General features: G+C 44.3%; 1 protein-coding gene across 1 annotated transcript in view; it reads right to left on the reverse strand.

Moving 5' to 3' along the window:
- The window catches only part of Adcy1 (adenylate cyclase 1), a 113,518-nt gene that overhangs the window by 74,779 nt on the left and 14,158 nt on the right, over positions 1-24,581 (reverse strand). The window contains exons 2-3 of the mRNA XM_028777494.1: positions 23,839-23,988; positions 3,671-3,789 (exon numbers count right to left, since the gene is read on the reverse strand). Coding sequence (XP_028633327.1) covers positions 3,671-3,789; positions 23,839-23,988 — 269 coding nt within the window. The remainder of the gene's footprint in view (positions 1-3,670; positions 3,790-23,838; positions 23,989-24,581) is intronic.

Below are 24,581 nucleotides of genomic sequence, written 5' to 3' on the forward strand. Positions count from 1 at the left end.
CTTCTTCTTCTTCTTCTTCTTCTTCTTCTTCTTCTTCTTCTTCTCCTCCTTCTCCTTCTCCTTCTCCTTCTCCTTCTCCTTCTCCTTCTCCTCCTCCTCCTCCTCCTCCTCCTCCTCCTCCTCCTCCTCCTCCTCTCCCCTCTCTCTGTGTATGTGCCTCTGTGTGTGCATGCGTCTGTGTGTGTGTGTGCCTGTGTGTGTGTGCCTGTGTGTCTGTACCTGTGTGTGCCTCTGTGTGTATGTATGTGGTTTGTGTCTATGTAGGTCCACACATACACTATAATGTATGTGTGGTGGTAGAGTTGTTTTTCTCCTCCCACCATGTGGGTTCTGGGGAATCAAACTCAGGTATCAAGCTTGACATCCAGCACCTCTACCTGCTGAGTGTCTCACTAGCCAGACTTTTAACTTTTATGCAACCACAATGAAAAAACCTATTCACCTTCATACACACATAGAACATGAATATCTATATATCTATCTATATCTATCTATATCTATATCTATATCTATATCTATATCTATATCTATATCTATATCTATATCTATATCTATATCTATCTTTGTTAATGTGTTTCACGGTTTCTTATACACTGTTTTACTGCATAGGAGTCTTTTCATTTTGCCCTGAGAATCCTGTTAGCATTTTTTTTTCATATCTGGTAGCCACAAACTCCCACAGCTTTCCACTATCTGACAGAATGTCTTGCCTTTATTTCTGAAGAAGTATTTTTACAGGCACAACACCCTTAGTCCGTGGAGTTTTGTGGTTTGTTTTAAACATCTGGTATATGCCACTTCCTCCCTCTGCCCTGCATGGTTTGTCCTAAGACCCACTGAAAACCTAATGAGGATTCTGTTGTTTGCAGGAAAACACTTTCCTGCTGTTGCTTTCAAAATTCCCCCTTTGTCTCTAACTGTACAGAATTTATCATGTAAATTTCTTTAAGTTCATCTTATTTGGTGTCATGTATGTTTCTTATTCTGGATGCTGATTTCTATTCCACATGTCTATCTGAAAAGCTTTAAAACAAACAAACAAACAAACAAACAAACAAAGAACCTCATCTTCCCCACTCTTTTCCTGCAACCCCTATAATGTGTGTGTTGGCCCAGTGCTGACTCCCCAGATCCCCTTAAGCTCTCTCCACTCCATTCCTTCTTCTTCTCTTTTGGACCCATCCAGAGACCTGTCTTCCAGTTCACCGATCTTTTGTTCTGCTTGATTCTCTATTCTCCTGTAGGAAATTTTATATTTGGTTGCTGCAGTCTTGAGCCTTCTGATTTGTTACTCCTTTATGCTTTTATTTCCTCATTGAAATTCTCATCTTTCATGTGCATAACTCTTGTCTGTCTTCATGAGAGTTATTTCTCTTCTCTTGTGCAGGAATGCATTTACATGCATTTTCTTAGACCTGTGTCTACAGGACTCTCTTCCTCCTTTGTTTGGAGCGCCTTTGCCTGGCTCATTATGACCTAGCCTTTCGAGACTAACCTCACAGAAGAGAGCAACCCCATCACTTATTTCATCTTAGATTCTCAGACCCTTTATCAATGCTCTGTGTTCCCAGTAACCAGCTGTGGATTCCATGTGTTCACTCTGTCCTGAGCAGGGGACGCGTGTGTGAAAACTGTGGCATTTTCCAATGTACAACACACTTCTATTTTTCCAGCAAACCAGGCTGAGTCAGACCTCTCAGAAAGTCAGGACAGAAAGGCAAATTCTGGTTGTTTAGGCAGCCCCAGAGAAGTTGAGGAACTGGTCACCCTGATCAATGCTCTCCCTCCCAGAGTGTGCTGGATAATTTAATCAACTTGACACAAGCAAAAGGCATCTGTGAGTAGGGAATCTTAATTAATAAGATGCCTCCATAAGATAGGGCTGTAGGCTAGCCTGTAAGACATTTTCTTAATTAGTGATTGATGTGGGGGGAAGGCCCAGACCATTGTGGGTGGCGCTATCCTCTGGGCTGCTAGTCCTAGGTTCTATAAGAAATCAGGTTGAGCAAGCCATGAGTATGCAGCACCCTCCATCACCTGCACATCAGCTCCCTGCCCTAACTTCCTTCAATGTTGATCTACAAGGTGGAAGTGTAAGCCAAATTAACCCTTTCCTCCCCAACTTGCTTTCAGTCATAGTTTATCACAGCAACAGAAACCTAACAAAGACACAGAGGGAGGCTGCAGTGCTAGTTTATATATTTGTTTATTTGTTTGCCTTGTTGAGCAAGCAGAGGTCAAAGATGCCTACTCACTCGAGTTACCAGGAGGCGCTTGACCATGACACCCTCCTACTGCTCTTCTGCAAGCAGTTGGGGCACTGAATTATGTCCTTTCCAGATAACAAAGAGCAGCAGGTGTGGTGAATGATGTAAAGCACATGCAAGCATCAGCTGGTCCCATGTCCAGCCCTCTTCCCACTGCCCAGGGCATCCTGCACATTTGTTTCACGTGGATGAATCTCAATTTCCTTATGTCTACAATGCAGGCAGCAGTGCCAGCTGCTCACCAGAGTGAGAAGACTGTGAACAAGCATGAACTCAGCAAGGAGCATCTGAGCCCTAATTCTGGAGAGCATCTAGGCTCAAGTGCTGGCTCTGTGGCTCCTTTCCAAACAGCTGGGCCCTAAGCCTGTTCCACTTCAACAGCATCCTCTGTGGAGGGAAGACAGCACTGGTCCCAATCAAACTACATGACGGCAGACAGTGGAAGAATTCACAGACATGCACAGAGCAGTATCTGTGAGCTGATAAACCATGTCTGTTCTCCCAGGGATGGCTTGTACCTGGATGGTTCATAAGCCTTAACAAACTTGGGATGAGCCAGTCTGTGCTACCCAACATAAGAGAGTTTTTTCACATGCTTTTGTGTCTCCGGGGTGTAAGGCTGGGAGTCCTGACACCTAACACCCAGAAGAGCAAGCAAAGAACAACTGAGCAAAAACTGCTTTCTTTCTGCCCAGTCATCTCCTGAATGGCACTTTCATGGTAGCACTCCCCAACAGGTGACACTCAACTATTCTAAGAGCACTGAACTACAATAAAAAGTATTTTTTTTAAAAAAAAGACAATGCAATACACTAGGACAAATAGTTTCAGCAGACTCTCCAAGCAGGCAAGCAAACTTCGAAGTATTCACAAGTTGTTTCATATGGGAGACTCGGGTCCCTTGCCTGCAACATAGGAACAATAGCTCCAACCTCCTAAGGGAGGATGAGGAGAGTAAGGGGGAAGAGCTCATCTCAAGCAACGTTCTGCCATTATTCAGAAATGGAGACTCCCCACGCCAAATACCACTACAAAAACCCAGTCTTTGGGCCACAGTTCTGTTTCCCTATCAACTGTCTCTCTCTCCCCATATCAGGAAACGCAAGTGCTGATGGAAGAAATGTGAACAAGAACTGGCATGTGCCACCTAAGAAGCCACAACCTCCTCCAAATGGGACCAGCTTCCCTGCTGGGCCGCTGCCCACCTGAACTTCTTTGACCATACCTCCTCTCTTCCCAAAAACCAGAGCAATCTTCTAGTTCCCCTCCTCACCTCTTCGATCCACTTCCCAGCTCCTCTACCCTGTCCCTTGTCACCTCTGCCCTGCAGCCCCACCCCCACCCCACCCTCACCCCACCCCCAGTAAACTCACTGTTGAGCTAGGTTGGTGTCATTCCCCTACCTCACATTGTCATGCCTCTGGATGTAAATCTTGTGAAAAATCCTCTCGGGGGGCTTCAGGAAGTCTTCCTTCATCTCCATGGCGACATTCCGGGGCAAGAGGCTCATGAGCAACCGCTCCTGGGTAGGAGAGACATACTGTCAGACAATAAGGGCTTCCACATTCCTGCTGGCTTAGAAGAGGACTGGGGGCCTATAGACACTGCTCAGGCAGGCCAACACATGCCCAGGCCTGCAAACACCGCCCAGTCCCCAGAGCCCCATGGACTGACACTCAAACGTGGAAGACTACTGAGCAAGCAATTGCCTCCAGACACCTAGCCCAGCATAGGTGAGCCTGACCTTCTGCACTCAGACATGCTTTGCAGACCTTGCATGCTACTCTTCTGGCCTACGGTCCATTCTGAGCTTCAACCCAACAAATTCCACCATCTCCAACCGAGGCCCCACCAGGTCCCTCTCCCCTCCTTATACTGCTCCAACTGGATCCAGAAATAGTCCTCAAGATTGGTTTATAGTAAGTCTGTCTTCCTGGAGCACACAAAGACTCCTCGTTACACAAAGATAAAGCCTCAAGAACAAGATGACTCCTTCTCTTATTTCTCTCAGACCTCTCATGCTCCATCCCATGTTGCCTTGCAAAGGAAGACAAAAATGGTCTTTAAATCACAAAAAAGGGAAAGAACATCCTACTGACAAGGGAGGGTAAGGTGGAAAAAGGCTCAGTCCCTGCTCTGCTATGCTTCAGGCTCTTCCCCAGGCCCCTGACTTGTCCAGTGTCCTGGCCATCCTCTCTCTGGGAAACATTAGTGGGCATGCCCATGCGATGCTTTCCTTTCCTGCCATTCTCTGAGTCTCTCCTAGACTGTGGCCCACTGTGACAGTGAGGGGCCACTCCTCTGACTGAAGGTGGCTGCAACCCTGGTGAGTTGCAAGGAAAGTCAGTGTCCACAGAGTCCATCAGGGCAACAGTAGTGTAAGTAGTGTAAGGGCCTCACCCTTCTGCACCACACAATAGACAGCAGTTAATGTGCACAGCTCATCCTGTGAATGGAGAGCACACTGGGTACACTGGGAAACCCCAGAGAAAACTGCTAACATAAGCATGCATAGACAGCAGAAAACCAGGCACAGTGCTGGAGGATGGTTAGAACTGAATCTGTACCTCTGAGAGAAGCCACCAAGGTCCTATCCCAGAACCATATGTCCAAGCAAGGTCAACCACACCAGCCCCACACCATCTCCCACTACAGTCCCCGTGAATACCCTTGCTGGATGGACCCAGACATTCAGGAAGGAGGCTGTAGGAGGCAGGGTTACCTATTTACAGATTTGGGCACACAGAAAGAGGACACAGTCTACACCACACTCTCGGGGACAGAAAGGCATCAAGCATGGAGAATGACAGACAGGTCATGATGAGGAGTCACCAGAATGCTTCCTACACCACAGGTCTCTAGAGATGCAGCCAAAATTGAGGCCCTCAGAGGTGGCCAAGTGCCAGCCATCAGCTATGCTGAGTGAAAGAGACACCCCACCCCAGGGGCAGTATTCATTGATCTGTCTGAAATCAACAAAGCACCAACCTGGGAGTGATCAGATGTTACAGCCAGGAGATTCAAAAGCATAGGCCAAGCGGGAACACAAAGACAGCTGCATACTCAGAAGGCCACAGGGAAAGGCTACCAGAAGGGAAAGGGCAGATTCTGTGCTCTTCACACAACCCCAGCAGCATGAAAGAAATGGAAGGCCCCTTGAGCTGATGAGGCAGAGGCAGGCTCTGGAGGCAGCGCCTAGGCAGCCTGGGAGATCCACATAGGAGTCCCCTAAGTGTTGAACCCCAACTCTAGTACAGCCTGCCTAGTCATCCTGGAAATACATGGTGGAAAAACCATGACTGAAACCAACAGCTTGGGCCTTGTCCTTGCATGATTTATCATTCAATGTGTGATCATTGCTCCCACCAGGCACCCCCCACATCACTCCAGCACTCAGCTTGCTGCCTTTCAGATGTCACTCATCTGCAGTTCCTAAGTGTGAAAGTGGCCCAAAGTGAAATCAGACAGGAAAAAACAAAAACAACAACAACAAAAACAAAAAACAAACAAACAAAAAAACCTCTATCCATCACCCAGAGCCCACTCATCCCTCCCAACAGCCCCACAATTAATTCTCTCACCATAAGTCTATAGGAAACTTTACTACCTGTAGTTATCATCAGAACAAGCAAACAGATTGCTGGCCACAAGGCTGGAGCAATCAGACGAGGGAGACTGCCTTCCAGGGAACTGGGGTGTACTGGGGCCAACCCAGAGAGATGACAGAAAAGCTGCTAGACCTGGCACAGCCTCTAGCACTAGCATGGAAAGTTGGTCCAGTGTCCTGGTCACTACAAGAAGTAGTTGTGGCAATCAGTGATCAGTTCTCTGTCCCATTACCCTCCTGTATTCCTAGCATCCTTAACATGAGGATTCTTGGTTGCCAGGGTTTTCCAGATGCCCAAGCAGCTAGATGTGGACAAGAAGATAAAATTCTGACACAGAATAAATCTCCAAAGGTAAAATATTCCATTCACATTATAAAGATAATCAATATCTGAAGTTAATTTCCAATCTCAAGCCCAACCCTGAAGCCCCAACACAACCAACATTAGAACAGTTTATGACAGTGATAAAATCTAACAAAGGAAATAAGATCAAAAGCAAAAAATCAGACAGACAAAAGCTGGTACAAATGTGGATCACAGAAAACATCACAGTGTCCCATGGAAACTACATAAAAACTTAATGCATCTACCTTCACTGTAACATTACATATTATTCTCAATAAAAATTAGATGTGTACGTGTGTGTGCACGCGCGTGCGCGCACGTACACATGTGCACCCTACTGCATGTGTGTACATTGTGCAAGGAGGCTAGAGGCCAATGGCTTGTTTTCTTTAACCATTCTCCACTTATCTTTTGAGACAGACTCTCACTTAACCCAGCATTCACCAATGGCAAGACTAGCTGGCAAGAGAGCTCTAGAGATCTACCTGTCTACTTCCCAGTCCCCAGTCTCAGGGTTACAGAGGACTGGACCACACCCACCTTTTTCACATGGGTGCTAGGGATCCAAACTCAGATCTTCATGCTTATAAAGTAGGCACTTTACTAACTGTGTCGTCTCTCCATCACCAATCAGATTCTTTATGATTATAAAGGCTTTGTTCCTGAGAAAATGGAAAAGGGTTCCTCCCTGTTTCTCACAAAGAACACCAGTAAAAGTCATAGATATTCCACATCTGACATCATGATACTGAAAGCTGGAAAGAAGAAGGCAGAGATCACAGACCAAGGTATGCCCCGGGAATGAGTCCTCTGGGGTTTGTTTGCCTCGTGTGTCCCAAACACAGAGCTGGGGAAGAAGGAATTTCAAACACTATTGAGCACAAAACAAAGTTGGATAAAAGTCGCCCTCTTTAGACAAGTCCAAGAACATGGCAGTTCTCAAGAGGAAACCTTTGGATGGTAAGTATGCTACTCCAGGCCAAAGACTCTGAAAACTCTGTACCCTGATCAACCCATTCTGGCAAAAGTTAAGCACCCAGGCCAGACCTCTACCTGTCCCTTAATATGGGATGATGTCAGAGAAGGCCACGGGGGACCTCTTTCCTCATTGATAGTATCAAAACAACTCCTCTTCCTCAGCCAGTATGATGTCATAGAAAAGCAGCCCAACACAAGACCCAAATAAAATAGAACTTCAAACAATATAATCTAGATGTCTAGATTCCAACAGGGCATTATTTATAATAACAGAAACTAGGAAACATGCACTCAATGTTCAGTGAACAAAGACAACCAGCACACACTGACATCAAGAGGACAGACACCAGGATAATTAACAAACAGTTTAAAGCAGCCATGGCAAGAATGACTGAAGAGAGGCTGAAAGATGGCTGAGCAGGAAAAGGGCTTGTTGCACAAGCATGAAGATAAGAGTTCAGATACCAGGACCCACATAAGAGACATATGGTGACATGTATCTGTAAGCCCAGCCATGTGAAGGGTGGGGTAGGGAGGGGCAGAAGTGCATCCCATAAGAGAGAGTCCTCTGACCATCCAGAGCTCCATGTTCAATGAGAAAGCCTGTCTCAAAAAAGTAAGGGGAACCTGATTTTAGACAAAGAGGGCAGAAATGCACAATAGAAGGAAAATAGCATGTTTAAGAAATAGGGCTTATCAAACTGAAAATTCTCATGTAGAAGAATGAAACTAGATCCATATCTCTAACCCTGTACAATACTCAACTCCAAATGGATCAAGGACCACAACATAAGACCTGATACCCTGAATCTGACAGAGGAAGAAGCAGGGCATACACGTCAACTTATGTGCACAGGAAAGGACTTTCTGAGCAGGACTGCACAGGTATGATGACCAACAATTGACAAAGGGACCTCATGAAACTAAAAGCTTCCATAGAGCAAAGGATACCACCTTTCAAGTGAAGTGGCAGCCACACAATAGGAAAAAGTTTTACCAACTCTCCATCTAAACAAAAGCTTGGTATTTAGAATAGTCAAAGAAAAAAGAACCTATATAACCAGAAAAAGTAAAAATAAAAGAGAAAGAATGAAACAGAGTTGCTGAAAGAAAAATGTAAAAGCCTAAGAAATATTTTTTAAATGTTCAAAATCCTTAGACATATGGGAAATGCAAATTAAAATTACTTTGAGATATCATCTGACCTAAGTTAGAATGGCGTAGGTTAAAAACCAAATTATATCAAATCCTGACATGGATGAGGAAAAAGAAGAGCACAAACTAGTGGAGCAAAAACGAATGCAGCCACCATGGAAACCAGTGTGGATGTTCCTCAAGATGCTAAAAAAAACTGATCTAGCATATGATCTAGCTATATCACTCCTGGGCATATTCTCAAAGATGCTAATACCCTACCACAGAGACACTTCATTTCCCCATCCATGTTCATTGCTACTGTCTTCACAATAGCCAGGAAGCAGCCCAGACTCCCGCCAACTACTTCATGGATAATGAAAACGTGGCACATATACAGAATGGAATGCTACTCAGCTGTAAAGAAAAATAAAGTGATAAAATTCTCAGGCAAATCGATGGCGCCGGAAATAATCTTTCTGAGTGAGTTCACAGAGACTTAGAGAGACAAATGCCATATGTTCTCTCTCATATGTAGATGTTAGCTTTAAATCTTTAGAAATGTATCTTTAAATTGGAATACTTACAAACGTACAAAAAAAGTGGTAGATTTCAAGGGAGAGGTGATAGAACAGAGGTGGCAAAGAGGAAGGAGTATAATGGTGCAGGAAGGGTTTTAAAGGAAGGGTTAAGGGAGAAACAGAGTGTAAAGGAAGCAAAGGAAGGTATAACTAACTCTGAAGCCCTTTGAAAAAGCCATAGAGAGACCTATGACTGTAGAAGTTTCTGAAAATATATACACACATAAGAACAGTTCAAATAGTTACCCTATAGAATATAAAGAGAATGCCCCTCCTAGACATCATAGGCTATCAAATAAAAAGCCCAGTGCCAGCTATAGGTTATTTCTTTTAGAGATTTTTGGTCCATGGGGTCCCACAGATACCCTCAAACATCATAGACTAACACTTTTGTTCTTGGTTAACCTCTAGAATTTCATGTAGAAATTTACCCTACCACTGGAGATTGCACACACTTGAGCTATAAGGCATGGAGAAATCAAGCTAGTCCTGACCTGAAAGCTTCATCCTCCATGCTCCCAGGGGAGAAAGGCAATCAACAATCTTACCAAACTCTGAACCCTGAAAGATACAATAATGATTGGCCTGGCAAGATATGCCCACTGGTACAATAGTGGCATGCATGTTAAGGGAGTAACCAGCTATTTTCTGTTTGGACCTAAGGCCTGTTTCACAAAACAAAACTCATGCCTGGTACCATTAAGTAGGCCAAGAACCTGTGACTACTAGATCTTAAGGTCTTAGGGGAGAACTTACTGCTGTTTGCTAAATGAACATAAAATTAAACTGCCCCCTAGTGCTTATCTTTATACACATAGATTAGTGCATCAGTAAACCTTCATCAAAGAAGCCAGTCTTTGAAGCACATGGCTATTATTGCAGCAATCTATAACTGGTCAGCATGCGGAGACTAAAGACTGCAGAATTCCCAGCCCTAAATGAGACATCTCTTTCCTTTCCAGACTCAGAAGATCAAAAGGAGGAAGAAAGACTGTAGGATCAGAGGGAGTAGATGACTGCAGAGAAATGGTGTTTTTTGGACATGGGAAGGGGTTACACACGTGAACTGACAGGTGTTATGACTACATACACATGGCTCACACACGATCAAGGCAACCAAAATCCTAGCACTTATGAAATCCCACCCTTAGCTGAGGAAATACTGCCAAGTGATGGCTGCTGAGGGAGTAAGAATCAATTGTCTTCAGTCATGTGGACTGAACTACCAATGCTCCAGTAGACAGCCTTACACCCATGCGCATACCAGCTGCATTGAACTCAAACCAGCGCATTTAAAACAAAACCAAAATGACACAAAGAAAGAAGGGATAGTGGGGAGGGAGATAGGGAAGGAATTGGAGATGAAGACATGAGCTTAACAATTAATAAAATTAATATGAATTGTAAATGGAGAGCAATGGAGGAAAGACGCATTCATCTCTGGCTTCCACATGGACACATACAGATGTGTACAAGACACATAAGCACACCCCAAAAGGAAAAGAGGTTACAAGAATCTGTAATAAGATGTTTGCAATTTCCAACACATAAATAAACTATATATCCTACCACATGAGATCTAATCCAAGGATGCAATGCTAATTCACTACTGAAATGCCGATGTAATACAGTCCACAACAACAGGATAAGGAATAAAACAGCAATTAGTACTGATAAAGAAAACAACAAAATGCAGCCCTTATTTAATGTTTATAAAGGAGGAATAAAGAACTTCCTCATCTTGATAAAGGACAGCCCCAGAAAGCCTACAGCTCATGTCACACTTGGTGGCACTTCAAATGCTTCCGGTGGAACAGGAGATGGATGGTGACTCTCATTACCCCACTTTGATATCACGCCTAGCAGTTTAGCCAGTGTGATGAGGTAGGAAAAAGATACAGACTAGAAGGAGGAAGTGCTAAGGGTATGACGATTTCTATATAAAACACAGAGGACCTAGTAAAACAAAACAATTACACCTCGAACAAATAACAGACTTCAAAGAACCACAATAGACAAACCAACATTCAAAAACTGGCTGCATTTCCACACGGTAGCAATGAACATGTGTACACACACTAACTACACTGTTTGCAAGTGCTCGAAAGTGAAATGCCATGATAAAAAGCTAATTTTAAAAGTTTGTATCCCAAAAATCATGGCATTGAGCAACAAATCAAAGAAAGGCTAAATAAATGAAGAAGCAATCTTCATTCTGGCGTGGAAAGAAGACTCAGCCCTGAAAGGATGCAAATTCTCTCTGGACAGCACAAATGCAGTTAAAGCCCAAGCAACGTTTTTAGTAACCAAAGGCAAGAGCATTCCAAAAGCATATGGATAACAAAAGGAAGAGTAGCTGCTAACATTTGAAAAAGGATCAAGAGGTAGAAGGAGTTAGCCTACCCAATCCTTAGTAACAATACTCAAGATAATGCCAGGATGAATCCTAAGGATGATGTAATTAAAGTATTGAACCCAGAAGCAGACCAACACAAATATACCCAGATTCTTTTTTTTTTTTAACAAAAATCCAATAAAGATGATGTTTTCAATAAACCACAAAACAACTGGACAGCCATCCCATCACCCTCACACCTTGCTTTAAATATCACCTTGACATACATTGTCACAGATTTATCTATTAACTCAAAAATTGCAAATCTGTTAGAAACACAGAGACAGCCTTCAGCCTTCAGGAATTAGGGCTACGCTCGGTGTTCTTAGATTTGACTCAGAGCAATAGAAAGAAACTTTGACCTAGTTGACAACCTGACTGGACCATAGAACAAAAAGAAATGATAAGCTGACTCTCATCAAAATGTAAAATGTTTACCCATTAGCAGACCAAATCAAAAATCTCTTATGACAATGACAAGCCACAGGCTGAGAGAAAATGCTTGCAAGTCACACCTCTAGTGAAGGACCAGCAGCTAGCACATTCAGAGCCTCCTCAGAGTCCCGTCTTTTAAACTGGAAGCTTAAAAACTTTCCAATTCTGTGGTTCAACCACCTCTGAAAATGATTTTGCCGTATCTCAAAATGATTTTTGCAAACACCATATGTCTGAGCACTACTTCTAGGCATTCAGGCCAGGGAAATTAATATTTATCCTCATATGAAGACCTATACATGGTGTTCAAGATGGTTTTCTTTATAATCATCCTAAATTGGAATCTGCCAGGATGTCCTTCACAGACAGAATGTTTATTAAACACACTGATAACAGCCACACTGTGGAATACCACTTAGCAATTAAAAGAATAAACTATTGATATGTTCAACAACCTGTATGAATCTCCGAGAATTATGCTGAGTAGGAAAATGTTCATAAACAAAGATATTACAAATGTATAGCTATTACAAGATTATGGTCATGGCACTAGCTTAACCATGTGGGTGTGGCTCGGGAGGGGCAATGAGAGGGATCCTGTGCCTTGTGGGTGGGTGTTGACAGTGTAGTGCTGTACCAGTTCAGTAAGCTGGTACCACAGGGAAACAAGGAAAAACCCACATAAGATCTCTGTCTTCAGCCTTGACTACATGTACCCTCAAGACTTTTAAAAAAGAAAAATAATGAAAATAAATAAAAAAAAGAAATAAATAAATAAACCAAAGCAGGGCTGGAGTGGTGGCCCGGTGGTAAAAAGCACTCGGAGTTCTGTCTCTAGCATCCACATAGTGGCTCACAACCATCTGTAACTTCAATTCCAGGGGATCCAATGTGCTCTTCTGACTTCTGCAGGCACCTGGCACACCAGTGGTGCACATACACAAATGCAGGCAAAACACTCATAACAACAAAATAAGAAAAACCAGATTCTAATATGGAGGAACTTGTGCCTTTACATGTTCCTGATGGGAGCAGGACATGGTCGGGCCAAACACAGCTTGGCTGTCCCTCAAAATATTATTTACCCCTGGCCAGAAACTCCTCTCCTAGACTTTCCCTACAGTGTTCCCAAGAGATGTCAAAAGGTGTGTGTGTCCACACAAAGGTCTGGACAATTTTCATAGCATGATTACTTACAATGTAAAGAAGGCATGGAAACAGCCTGACTGTCTATCAAATGGGAGTAGATAAACAAAACAGCCAGGCACACTGCCACAAACCTGCAATCCAAGCCTTCAAGAGGTTGAGGCAGGAAGATCAAGGTCAACCTCAGCTACATAGTGAGTTCAAGGCCAGCTAGAGCTATGTGAGACCCTATCTCAATCTTTTTTAATTAAATTAAATAAAAATGTGGTCCACCCTCCCATCCCATCCCCACCACAACGTGGTTTTTCCATACAATGAAATAGAAGTTGGTCCATGAAAAAGCATGAATTACTAGTAAGACACAACCCACTGGATAGGCCTTGAAAACCTCATACTGGGAGAAGTCATTCACTATGGATCATATACTATATGACTCCATTTGTATGACATATCCAGGATAGTTAAATCCATAAAGGCAGAAAGTAGATTTGTGTGTATCTATGTCTGGTGGAAGAACAGGCAGCTACAACAGGCATAACTGCAAATGGACAGAAAGTTGCTTTGAGAAGGAAGGAAAAAACTCCCAGAATTAAATTGTATAATAATCCTATACTAATAGTATTTAGGTTAATCTAATTCATATTTAATGTACATGTCAAATAAAGTTAGTATATAAGGCTAAGATTATATATAAGCATATACTAAATAAGATTAACATGTAGCATTAAGACATAATTCTACATAACAAAAATAATTGTGTAAATACCGAAGAAAGCATTTAATTGTGTTAAGCTTTCAGTTAATCTTGATAGTTTGCCAAATAACAACTGTAGTGGTTTGAGAAGTACACTGGGAATAGATCAGCCTATTTAAAACTCCACCCACGGCCTGGGGATGTAGCTCAGTTGGGCAATTGCTTGCCTAGTAGCCACAAAGAGCCTTGGATTCCGTCCCCAGAATCACATGAAACTGGATGTGTAGTGCAGGCCTGAAATCCTGGCTCTAAAATGGTAGAGGCAGAAGGATCACAAGTTCAAGGTTATCCTCAAGCAAACAGCAAGTTTAAGGTTGGCCTGGTGCACATGAGACCCTGTTTAGATAAAAATAACTTAATTAAATTAAACTAAAATCCAGCCTATATTATTTAAAAGAAAATATCCCTTTTCTTGATAAAATTTCCTCACACACCAAGAACTCAATTGTTCCATTTACCTTGTTAGGATAACAAATTGAGTGTGCTTTAAATAGCTACATGTTTCCGGAGGATTCTGATTTAGTAGTGGCATCTAAGGAACAACTAGGGCCCTTGGGGACAAGCCACTACATCTCAGAAGGCAAGCTGGGCTCAAGAGTGCCTTCCTGAGTGGGTTGTGGGGCAGCAGTAATGAAGACCCAGGAGATGATGTGACCTTCAAATGCCACTTGTTCTGGGTTCTCCAGCTGTGGCAGATAGAAACTCCAGGGTTGTGCCCCAGGGGGAGGCTGTAAACTCAAAGCTCCCTCGAAGCTGGAGGGGGGTGATTCTGGAGGCAAGAGCCAGATGCAGAGGTGTAAGAGGCATGGGTTCTCCATTCAAGGATGCACCTTCTTTTCAGCACGGGTAGGCAGCACAGGGCCCGTCTTCCCTTCCCATGGTCTCATGTGCTTGGGCAATTGGCCTTATGTCCACACCACTTCCGAGATTCCTTTGAGCTGGCTAGTCATCAGCCATGACATTGGCAAGCCGTGTGCTCCAGGCCTGCTCACATGCCACATATGTCCTACAACTGAGATTGACTTTGTTCCTCCTGGGTCCAGTCAGAGCTTGGGCTCCACAAGTGGTCATTTATGGGAGCACCTTCATATCCATAGCATCCATCTAGTGCCTTCCCCACTGTCTCCGGACTGCTAAGTGCCTTCAGCAGCTGTGCTCCACCAGCCCCAATAGTTGAGGCCAAACCCATGCCTTCTCTTCACATCAACACTGAGTTAGAATCCCATGTCTGCAAGTCAAGGTCTGTCTCCCACTGTCCTCACCCTGATGGTCTCAGGTTCACTGCTAATGTCATCAGCCTACACTTGGCATCCGAAAGCAGGAAGCACATAGGAGACAGAGGAGACCAGATGAAGAACCATCCCTATCATCATGTCTGTCCACAGACCATTTCTTAGTGAGGACCAGAGAAGCCACCAGTCACTATGCGGCACAGTAAAATCCATCCTATCGAAACCAGAAGGAAACTGGAAATATCAGCTAGACTCAGCTTTTCTGAAGCCATAGGAGTGCTAAGAAAGACTGGTTCCCCTAGTAGAGATGGCTCATCCCTACAATGACCACTAAGAGTATGCAACACTTGTCTAAGATAATAACTCACTACACCTGGCACACAATTATCCTGAAAGGAAACCCATGCCAGGCTGGTGCATCCCAAACCAGACATAGGTATATAATGGGCTACATATAGCCAGTACAAGATAGAGTGAGTGGAAAGTCTGCTTGGACTCTGTTCTTAAGCTGCTGGGCAGCCCTGGTCAGAACCAGAGGGATGGGCAAGAACCAGCAGGAAGAGGCCAGTGTTCAACCTAAACTACTTCTCCACCTGTTCCTTAGGAGTCTAGGCTTGCTTCTTCTGTTTGTGGCTGGCCTTCTGGAGGAGAAAGATAGGTACCCTCCACCCAATACACACACCCGCATAGGTTCATAGCCACCCTTTCCTCTTTCTAAGATCATGCGCGCACTTGACTTTTTCTTGGTGCACAGCATGGATGGAACTGTGTCCCCCACAAGATTTATAGGTAAACTCCCAACCCCTAATGGGACTGTACTTCAAGATAGGCTCTATCTACAACGATGAGAGAGACTCTACCTTCTTCTATATAGGACAGAAAAGCTATACCTATGAAATCTTAACATTTTGGCAGCCTAATAAAACGCCAGTTGTCATGCCCACTTGGATAGGGGAATGTCACAAGGCCCCACTCCTAGATGAAGAGTTACAAGCGATTAGAGACTGCTGAGAGAAGGAGAATTAATATTAGGTATGAGCTCCCTAACTGATTACTCAATACCAAGTGGTCAGCCCTAAAAACATATGTCTATATGAGCAATGCTAAACAGACTCAGAAGGCTATAAAAACACATTTATATATGTATGGAACAATGACTACAGGAAAAGACACAACAAAGACGATATGTGAAGGCAGAAGATAGGAGATAGAAGGGGAACCTTGGAGCATCGGCCATATACAATAGAGATTGAAGATCTCTATTATACATACATGTATGTATGTATGTAAATACATACATGTATGGGATGTCATAATGAAATCCATGATTTTGTACCATTAATAAATGTTAATAAAAGTTTAAAAGTAAAAAAGTTCTAATTTTTAAAAAAGGAAATGATTAAGTTACACCAGTCACTAGGGTGGTTCCTACTCTACTCAGACTGGTGTCATTTGAAGAGATCTGGGCACGTAAGGCACTAGAGATGCATAAACAGGTGGACAGCTACATCAAGACGTAGCTAGAAGGTAGCTATCCTCCACCCTGAGGAAAGCCCCCAGAGCTTCGATTTTGGATTTCCTGACCTCTAAAACTAAAATAATGGAGTTCCTATCCATTGGAGTCCACCATTAGGTCAAGGTGTGCCTTCATCCTGTGATGTCCCAGTCTACACCCTAGTTCTAAGATCTTCCTCTGGCTCTTCTCTTATCCTGGTGAAATGGCAGACCTTACCAGAAACTGCATTGCCTAATCCTAACCCACCAGCAGTCTCTAAATCCTATAACCTGCCATAAGTCACTTAATGAACACAGCCAAGGCTGTCTGTCCAATTTCTGCAAGCCATGGAGCAGATACTAGGCTTGTAGCTGCAGACCTGACCACTCCCTCTAGATTGCCGGCTACCCACAGGAGACCCAATTTCTCATCAGCATGGCTGGAGGCCCCAGTGGGATCCAGAGTCCCTTCCTCACCAGACACACCAGGGTTCTACAATATGATGTCAGTGGTTCCTATGCATGAGTGCTATCATCAGGAGAACTAAGAGGACTGGCCTGTCTAAGTATAGCACATTGGCCAAAATCACCAATTATCATGCAGATTTAAGGGAAATGAGGCACAAACAAAACAGTGGAGTCAGTACTCTAAGGTTCTTATAAGCCTTCTGCAGTTCCTGGGCTTCAAACAGCATGGGTGAACTTGACCAGAGAGCTCCATAGTGCCCAGAGTCTCAGAGAGCCTCATATAACATGCCTGTCACAATGCACACAAATAGTCAACATCCAGCTAGAGCAGGGATCCCCACAACATGCCTGCTGACTATTCAAGGCCAGTACTGTATTCAATAGATAGATAGATAGATAGATAGATAGATAGATAGATAGATAGATGATGGATAGACTGATAGATGGATAGATGGGTGACAAACAGACAGATAGATAAGAAAACAAGCAAACAAACCAATAGAAGTGGACACCACCCCTGCCCATCATCTGACCACAAGTCAGGAGAAACTGAACCTGACCCAAGCCAGAGGACTGCTGGGGCTTCTGTTCCATTTGCAACATGCCCTGGCTACTGTGAAACAAACTACACTTAAGTGTCAGGTCACTTCAACAATGAGAACGCTGGCTCCTTGCCTAGAACCAATGTATTAGCAGTGATACCACAAGGCAACAAGCAGTCAATAGATGCCTTCCCAGTTCACCAAGGTACCAGAATCACAAGGGCCACAAAAGAATCTCTAACGGAAACTAGACAGGGAAGCATCCCTGACCCACCTGTCCTGGCTGAGCCTCCTAGCTTGGTCCAGCACGATCACCAGGAAGGCTATGCTAATCCCAAGGAACACAATCTTGCCAATGCAAGGTCCAGCTGGGCAAACATAGCCATTTAGAGCTCATCTGCAAACCTGTGTGCTTGCTGCAACTTTGGAGTACACTTGTAAATGACTGAATCAGGAATTAGGTATAGTTCAGTGAGAGCACTTACCTACAATGTGCAGCTCTAGGGTCAAGCCCCAGCCTTGATAGGTAAGTAAAACATGATATAACAATAAATAAACAATTTTCCAATCACCATTTCTAATGGCAGTGGAGGGGGTTGGCTTTCTTTCTAGGATCACCTTTGGCTACTGATGCTTTTCTAGGAATTTGCCTGTTTTATGCATTGAAGTTGTCAAGTTCTTGCAGGCATCAAATGATCCCAGCATGCCCCAGCTCTCTATTTTGGTCAGCTGCTTTGTCAGTACAGACCCCTTCCAGATCCCATACCCCTCATGGGTGTCTTTTTTCTTGCTTTATCTCTCTCAGGCTTTTCTACTTCAAAGAATGCACCTTGACATCTCTGTCGAAAAGCAGAGTGAGCCTCGGGGCGTTTCAACTCTGTTCTCTGTGAATATGTACCTCTGAACAAGCCAGAAGTGGCACAAAGAAGGGAGTGGCCACAGCTCCCTCAGGGAGTAGATGCTCTGTTCAGCAAGGGCTCTGCCCTCACAATCATACCACACTTCCATTATCATCCCAGGTTGTTGAAAATCTCTGGGCCATGGGTCTCAGGTAATCAAACAGAACAGTCTTCACAGGCTGATGCAACAGAGGCCATTTCATGGATGACTCTTAATTGTAAAGGGGTTTAACTATGTGTTTTGATTGTAGGATGAACAAATGTGTAGCAGACCTTCTATTCCACACAGATCCTATAGGACAAGACTTCCCTTTGTTTTGGTCCCTTTTGTTTAGTTGGTCATTTACTACATCCAAATTCCTCCCCAAAGAATAAACCATACTGACCATTCAGATAACCCTTACACACACAAACACACATACATTCATATGAACACAATCTCGTATACACTTACTCTTGCACCTCTCTCTCTCTCTCTCTCTCTCTCTCTCACACACACACACACACACACACACACACACACACACACACACACTCCCCAAAGAGGATTCAGAGAAGACAGAAATAGCTCCTAGCACATTCTTCCATGTGGTACTGGAGCTTCCAAAGATGCTGTTTCTCTATTAAAGACTAAGGAGTATTGTGACTAGGCAGTTGGAATGTTGCAGAATGAGAGCCAAAACTACTCTGGTCTATCTGGCTCTTTAGAAAAACAGCAACTTACCTTTAACCTATGTATACAGCCTAATAGTCTCATGATGGTTGGGTAAACTTCTCAGAAGGAACAGCAAAGTTGAGTAGCTTAGCTTGCACCAACCCTAAAGCTAAGAGCAGTCTACGAACATCTGACACCTACAGTAAGATTCTCCCATGTGGCTGTTGCCTCCTACCTGACTGTGCACAATTGTATTTTTTTAATTTATTGATTTATGATTCTCTGTTGTTTTATGGCTATACAAGTACATATAACCTCTTTCATGAAGGAGCATATCAGTCCATATTAAACCCCATCTTTGCCTTGGTCATTTATCTTTGCTTCAAAATAAACTATTTTCATACTTCCTTTAAAGCAGAGTGAACGACATTCTGCTGATTCGGGTGATGGAGGCCTCACACTCTAAAATAATGTGAAGAGTCAAGCTTGATGGCACCAGCAGAAAAATGTCTCAGCATAGCCCTGCCACAGAGGACACAGGTTCCCGTCAGCTGCATTTAACAGTCCTACTTCATGATGCTGGGGCAAAAAGCACAGTTGGCACTGAATACTTCAGAGGCCCCAGTTGGCACCACCACTCAGGCCACTCGAGGTTTCCACAGGGCCAGCACACACTGCCAGCACAACAGAAAGTAACCGTATGTGCGTAAGAGCAGCTACGGTGACAGGGTCAAGGTGACCAATCTGAAGACAGTGGAAAAGGAATGAGCCTGCACTACAGCCCTGAGCAACTGTGCTGGGGCATAGTCACTAATGTCTCGGTGATTTCTGTCTGTTCCACAAGTCCCTGGACAAAATGGAGGTGGGGGGGGGAGAGGTAAGCTGATGGAAGGACAGTCACACAGAGGTCTGTGTTTTAGAACAGCAGCCCAGCACTCTGTCCTTTACAGATCCAGATGGTCAGGATGGACCACAGACACACAGCACATCTGGTGGATACAGACACACAGCACATCTGGTAGCCACATGCCACATGGTCTCTTGAGTCCAACATCTGCTTTGAGAACAGAGCCCAATCTTCTCCTTGCCAGACATCCTCAGTTACAGATTCTCCCCCAGGGAAGAGGGAAATTGAGATCTCTAAACCCCTGGTAGTTCACCCCACTGCATCAGGAATCTCGCCTAGGCACTGACACCTTACCCACACCATGTCTCCTGCTTGTGCCAGGGACCTCGCTGTCTGGTCTTCATGTTTGCCATGGCTCAAGACTCTCCCCAAGCAGTACTTCATGAACAGTTCTGCCTCTTGTTCTGCTGTGAGCTGAGGACAGCAGAGTTCTTAGAACGTTGTACCTACGGCAGTGCCCCACTGGTGTCTCTGCTCCACCCCTGAGGTTCCACCAGCTCAGACCTTCTGAGCAATCTTCTACCATTTCCTACAGATGATACAGGACACTCCCACCCCCACATCAGGAATCCCTATTGGAGCCAAGCTTCAAGCCTGGATCCTGCTCACAATCAACGTTGAGTCCCAAGGACTGGCAAAGCCTGCTAATTGAAGTCCCTGGGGTGGCTGATGCTGTGGCCCTGGAACACCCAGGGTACCAGTGCTTTAGGGTGGACTATAATCAGGTATTACTTAAAGAAATAAAGGTGCTCTCCACTGAGGAAAACACTCCAGGCAATGTCAAGTTCACACTGCTATAAGGAAATACTTGAAATCTGGATGACTGCTTTGAAGAAAGGGCTTCTTAAAACACAGTGTCTAAGTACCAGCGGCAGAGACTGCTGGAGCAAGGCACGAAAAGTAATTCACAGGCAATTTAAGGCACAACATGTGTGGTTGCGCCCAAGCAAAATGTCAAGCCGCAGTACAGAAAATGAGAGTATACAGATGAAGTTACAACTGTGTAGTTAAAGAATTCACATGACACTTTCAATGATACTCTGCTATGCTTGCAGACAGGAGTCTAGCATGGCTCTCCTCTGAGAGATTGCACCCAGCAGCTGGCTCAGACAGATGCAGACATCTACAACCAAACAGTACAGAGAACTTTGGGAAGAATTGGGGGAGTATTAAGGGCCCCAAGGGGATAGAAACTCCACAGGAAGACCAACAGAGTCAACTAACCTGGACCCTTGGAGCTCTCAGAGACTGGAGCACCAACGAAAGAGAATACATGGATTGGACCTAGTTCTTCCCACATATATGTAGCAGATGTGCAGCTTGGTCTCCATGTGGGCCCTGAATAACTGGAGCACAGGCTATCCCAAAAGCTGTTGCCTGTCTGTGAAATATGTTCGTCTAGCTGAGCTGCTTTGTCTAACCTTAGTGGGAGAGGATGTACCTGGACCTGCAGAGACTTGATATGCCAGGGTTGGGGGACACCAAGAGGAGAAGGGGGTGGGGAAGGATTGTGGGAGGGGGTGACTGGGAGGGAGCAGTGAATGGGATGTAAAGTGAATATGCAAAAAAATTAAATTTATATTAAAAAAAGAACACACATGAAGACAAACCCTTAGAAGTGGATGGCATTAATCTGGTTAATGAGGTTGATGTCATTACCCAATGGAAACTTTCTTCTTAAGAATCCCAATTCCATGGGCACTGGGCTTCCTTCTCCTCATTTGCCTTCCTCACCCTTAGAGCTAGAATCAGCCTTGTTCTCAGGGTTGCTGCAAAATCAACAGAGGTGTCGCTCAAACAACAATGGCACAGTAGCTTAACAAAGCACCAGTCATAAGAGCCAAGACAGGAAAGCAGCCAAGGCAACTAACAGTGGCTGAAGAGATAAAGAATATTCGTACTATTCAGCCATGGAAAAGGACACAATCATGCCATCTGCAAAATGAACAGAGCCAGAGGGCATCAGGTCAAGTTAAATAATCCAGCACCAGTCACCAGAAGACGATATGTACTGTATGTTCGCTATCTCTCATGAATAGAAGCTGAGACAAGCCAACATGAATACAGAATAGTGATGGCCAGCGTGTGGGAGGCGGGTTACTGATGGAGCTTGGGTAATAGGTACCAACACCCATCGGGGTGAGAGGAGTTCTGGTGTTCCCAGCATAGTGGAGTGACAACTTCACAACCTACTGCAAATTTTATTAAAACATAGCAGAGAGAAGTGCAAGGGCTATGAGATAAAGAAAAATGGCCAGGAAAGAAATGCTAACTGTCCCGACTTTGATCAGTGCATCCTGTATGTGCTCACTACAATCACACTCCACCGCTTAAATTACCATACCCAATTAATACAGATTAATCGAAATATAATTAAATACCTTCATAAAATAGCCTTCATAGCCATGAGGAAAAAAATATGAAAGAAAAAAGCTGTGCAGCAAGGTGATCAGTAGAAAAGGCAGCAAAGGTACAAGCGAAAGGAAATCAGACCGAAGTAGATGATATAGGAAAACGCTGACCAGAAGATGAAAATGAAAGTCAACCAGAGAGAAACCATGAGCTCATTCAGAAACACACCCAAGCATGGCCCACAGAAAAGCCTGCAGCTTCAGTCCTGCAGGATGCCTACAGGGAGACAAGAAAAGATCCACTTCTCAACCTTGTGAGGGAATAAAGCCAAGCGCACGATAGGTGCAGTGGTGCTTGAGTACATTTCCAGCATTTGAGGGGCTAAGGCATGAGGCTCAAGAGTGCAAGGCCAGCTCGGGCTACATAGCAAGGTCCTGTATCAAAACAATAAATAAATAAAATAAAAAAGTCACACAGATAGTGATATTGGAAATACCAGTACCACTATGATGACTCTAGAGCCCAAGGAGGAACCTCTGGAGATGTCTGAAGCACATATTTATACATACAGTATACAACACACACATGTATACATGGACATTCACACATGGGCACACAAATGCCTATACATGGATATCCACACAAACATGTGTACACATACAGACATTCCTATAGTTCTGTGTGTGCCAGTGTGTGTACAAATGTATACATATCCACATATGCATTCCCACGGACGACATGAGTACACCCATGCACACAAACACTGCCCTCCATATGCCGAGACATGTGCCATACAGTCATTAGCAGACATATGATCTAAAAATACATATGCAATTTATTCTTCGATTATATCCAACCTTTGCTATAAATACTAGATTTTATTAAAGTGTCAGACATGAGAAGAAATGTTTTTAAATTAACTTTTGGTGTAATAATATCTTTTCTTGATGAGGAAAATTTAAAAAACCAGTTGAGAAATGGATGTTCTGCCCTATACCCTAGACAACCAACACGAGGCACACAGAATGCCTGTGAGCCCCAAGATGAAAGAAGCTTCTGGATTCCTCTGGTAAAGGAACCCATGATGTATCAGACTTCACTTTTAGGCTTCTTTGAATCACCCTTTCTTAGCTCACCCAGTGGGCCAAGTTTCCTCCCTCCACCAGACAAGACACGCAGATGACAAGCCACAGCAGGACAATGGAACTGATGTCCCTGCTGGCCAACTTGATCTGCAGAATAGGGTGACAAGTCACACTGCCTCAGCAGACCACTGCAAAGGAGGGTTCTCAGGCCAAGGAAGCTGAATGCCTGAGCCCAGGCCAGATGCACATTCCTGTTCAGCTGAGGCGTGCCAGGACCCACTCTCCACATGCCACCCACAATGATCCACAGCTTACAAGAAGCTCAGCTCCTTCAGAGAAGCAAGCCCAGGCTGTGTGCCCATCAGATTCCTCTCTCTTTCCCAGGTACTATCATGAAACACTGAGCACTACAGCTTTGCCTTTAAAACATACTGAGGCTCAAGGAGAGAAGTAGGCACATCACCACGACGACTGCCCTTTGTTAGATAACACACATATCAAAATTCAGCTGGGAGAGGGGCAGAGCTGGCCAAAGGGCCATCGTGTACTGAACACACTGACCTGCTTCTCATTCTCATCCTCCAGCCGCAGCCGGTCCTCAATGCAGTTTCGAGCCTGCAGGAAGGCCTTCCTCTGGGAGCGCTCTGTCAAGATCCGCACGAAGACGCCATACATGTTCACACCAAAGAAGAGGAGGGCATTGGCACCAAGCTGTAGGGAGAGAACAGTGCAGAGTGTACAGTCCATCCGGGCTAGTCAGGTACCGGAGGGCCTGGGCCACCATGGAAGCACACAGAGGCCCTCCAATAACTCCTCAGCCAGCCAAACTCATAGCCACCCAGGGATATCTAAGCACCGCCCAGACAGACCCACAATGAAGCAGAGCGGTGGCACATGGGCAGAAACACACCTTTGCCCACACAACAGACAGCAATGTGCCAGCATGTCAGGGACTGAGGGGCAGCTCCATCAAGGCTGAGTCTTACCCCCTTCCAATTTTAGATAATTTTTTTATTGATCATGTTTTTTACTTGATCTTAGAAGACCTCAGAGAATAACTATATTTAGAGACAGGTCCTTAAAATCAGTAATTAAGGTAAAATGAGATCATTAGTGTGAGCCCCAATCCAACCAGACTGTTAAGATCAGGGCACAGAGGACTGAGAGTCCCAGGAGAAGCCAGCCCTGCCCCAACCTTGATCATAGATCTCAGCCTCCAGAGCTATGAGAACATATGAACCATCACCCCCCTGACATACACACACACACACACACACACACACACACACACACACACACACACA

Source organism: Grammomys surdaster, unplaced genomic scaffold (assembly GCF_004785775.1).
Source record: "Grammomys surdaster isolate TR1022 unplaced genomic scaffold, NIH_TR_1.0 67, whole genome shotgun sequence".
In the NCBI taxonomy this organism is placed as follows: domain Eukaryota; kingdom Metazoa; phylum Chordata; class Mammalia; order Rodentia; family Muridae; genus Grammomys; species Grammomys surdaster.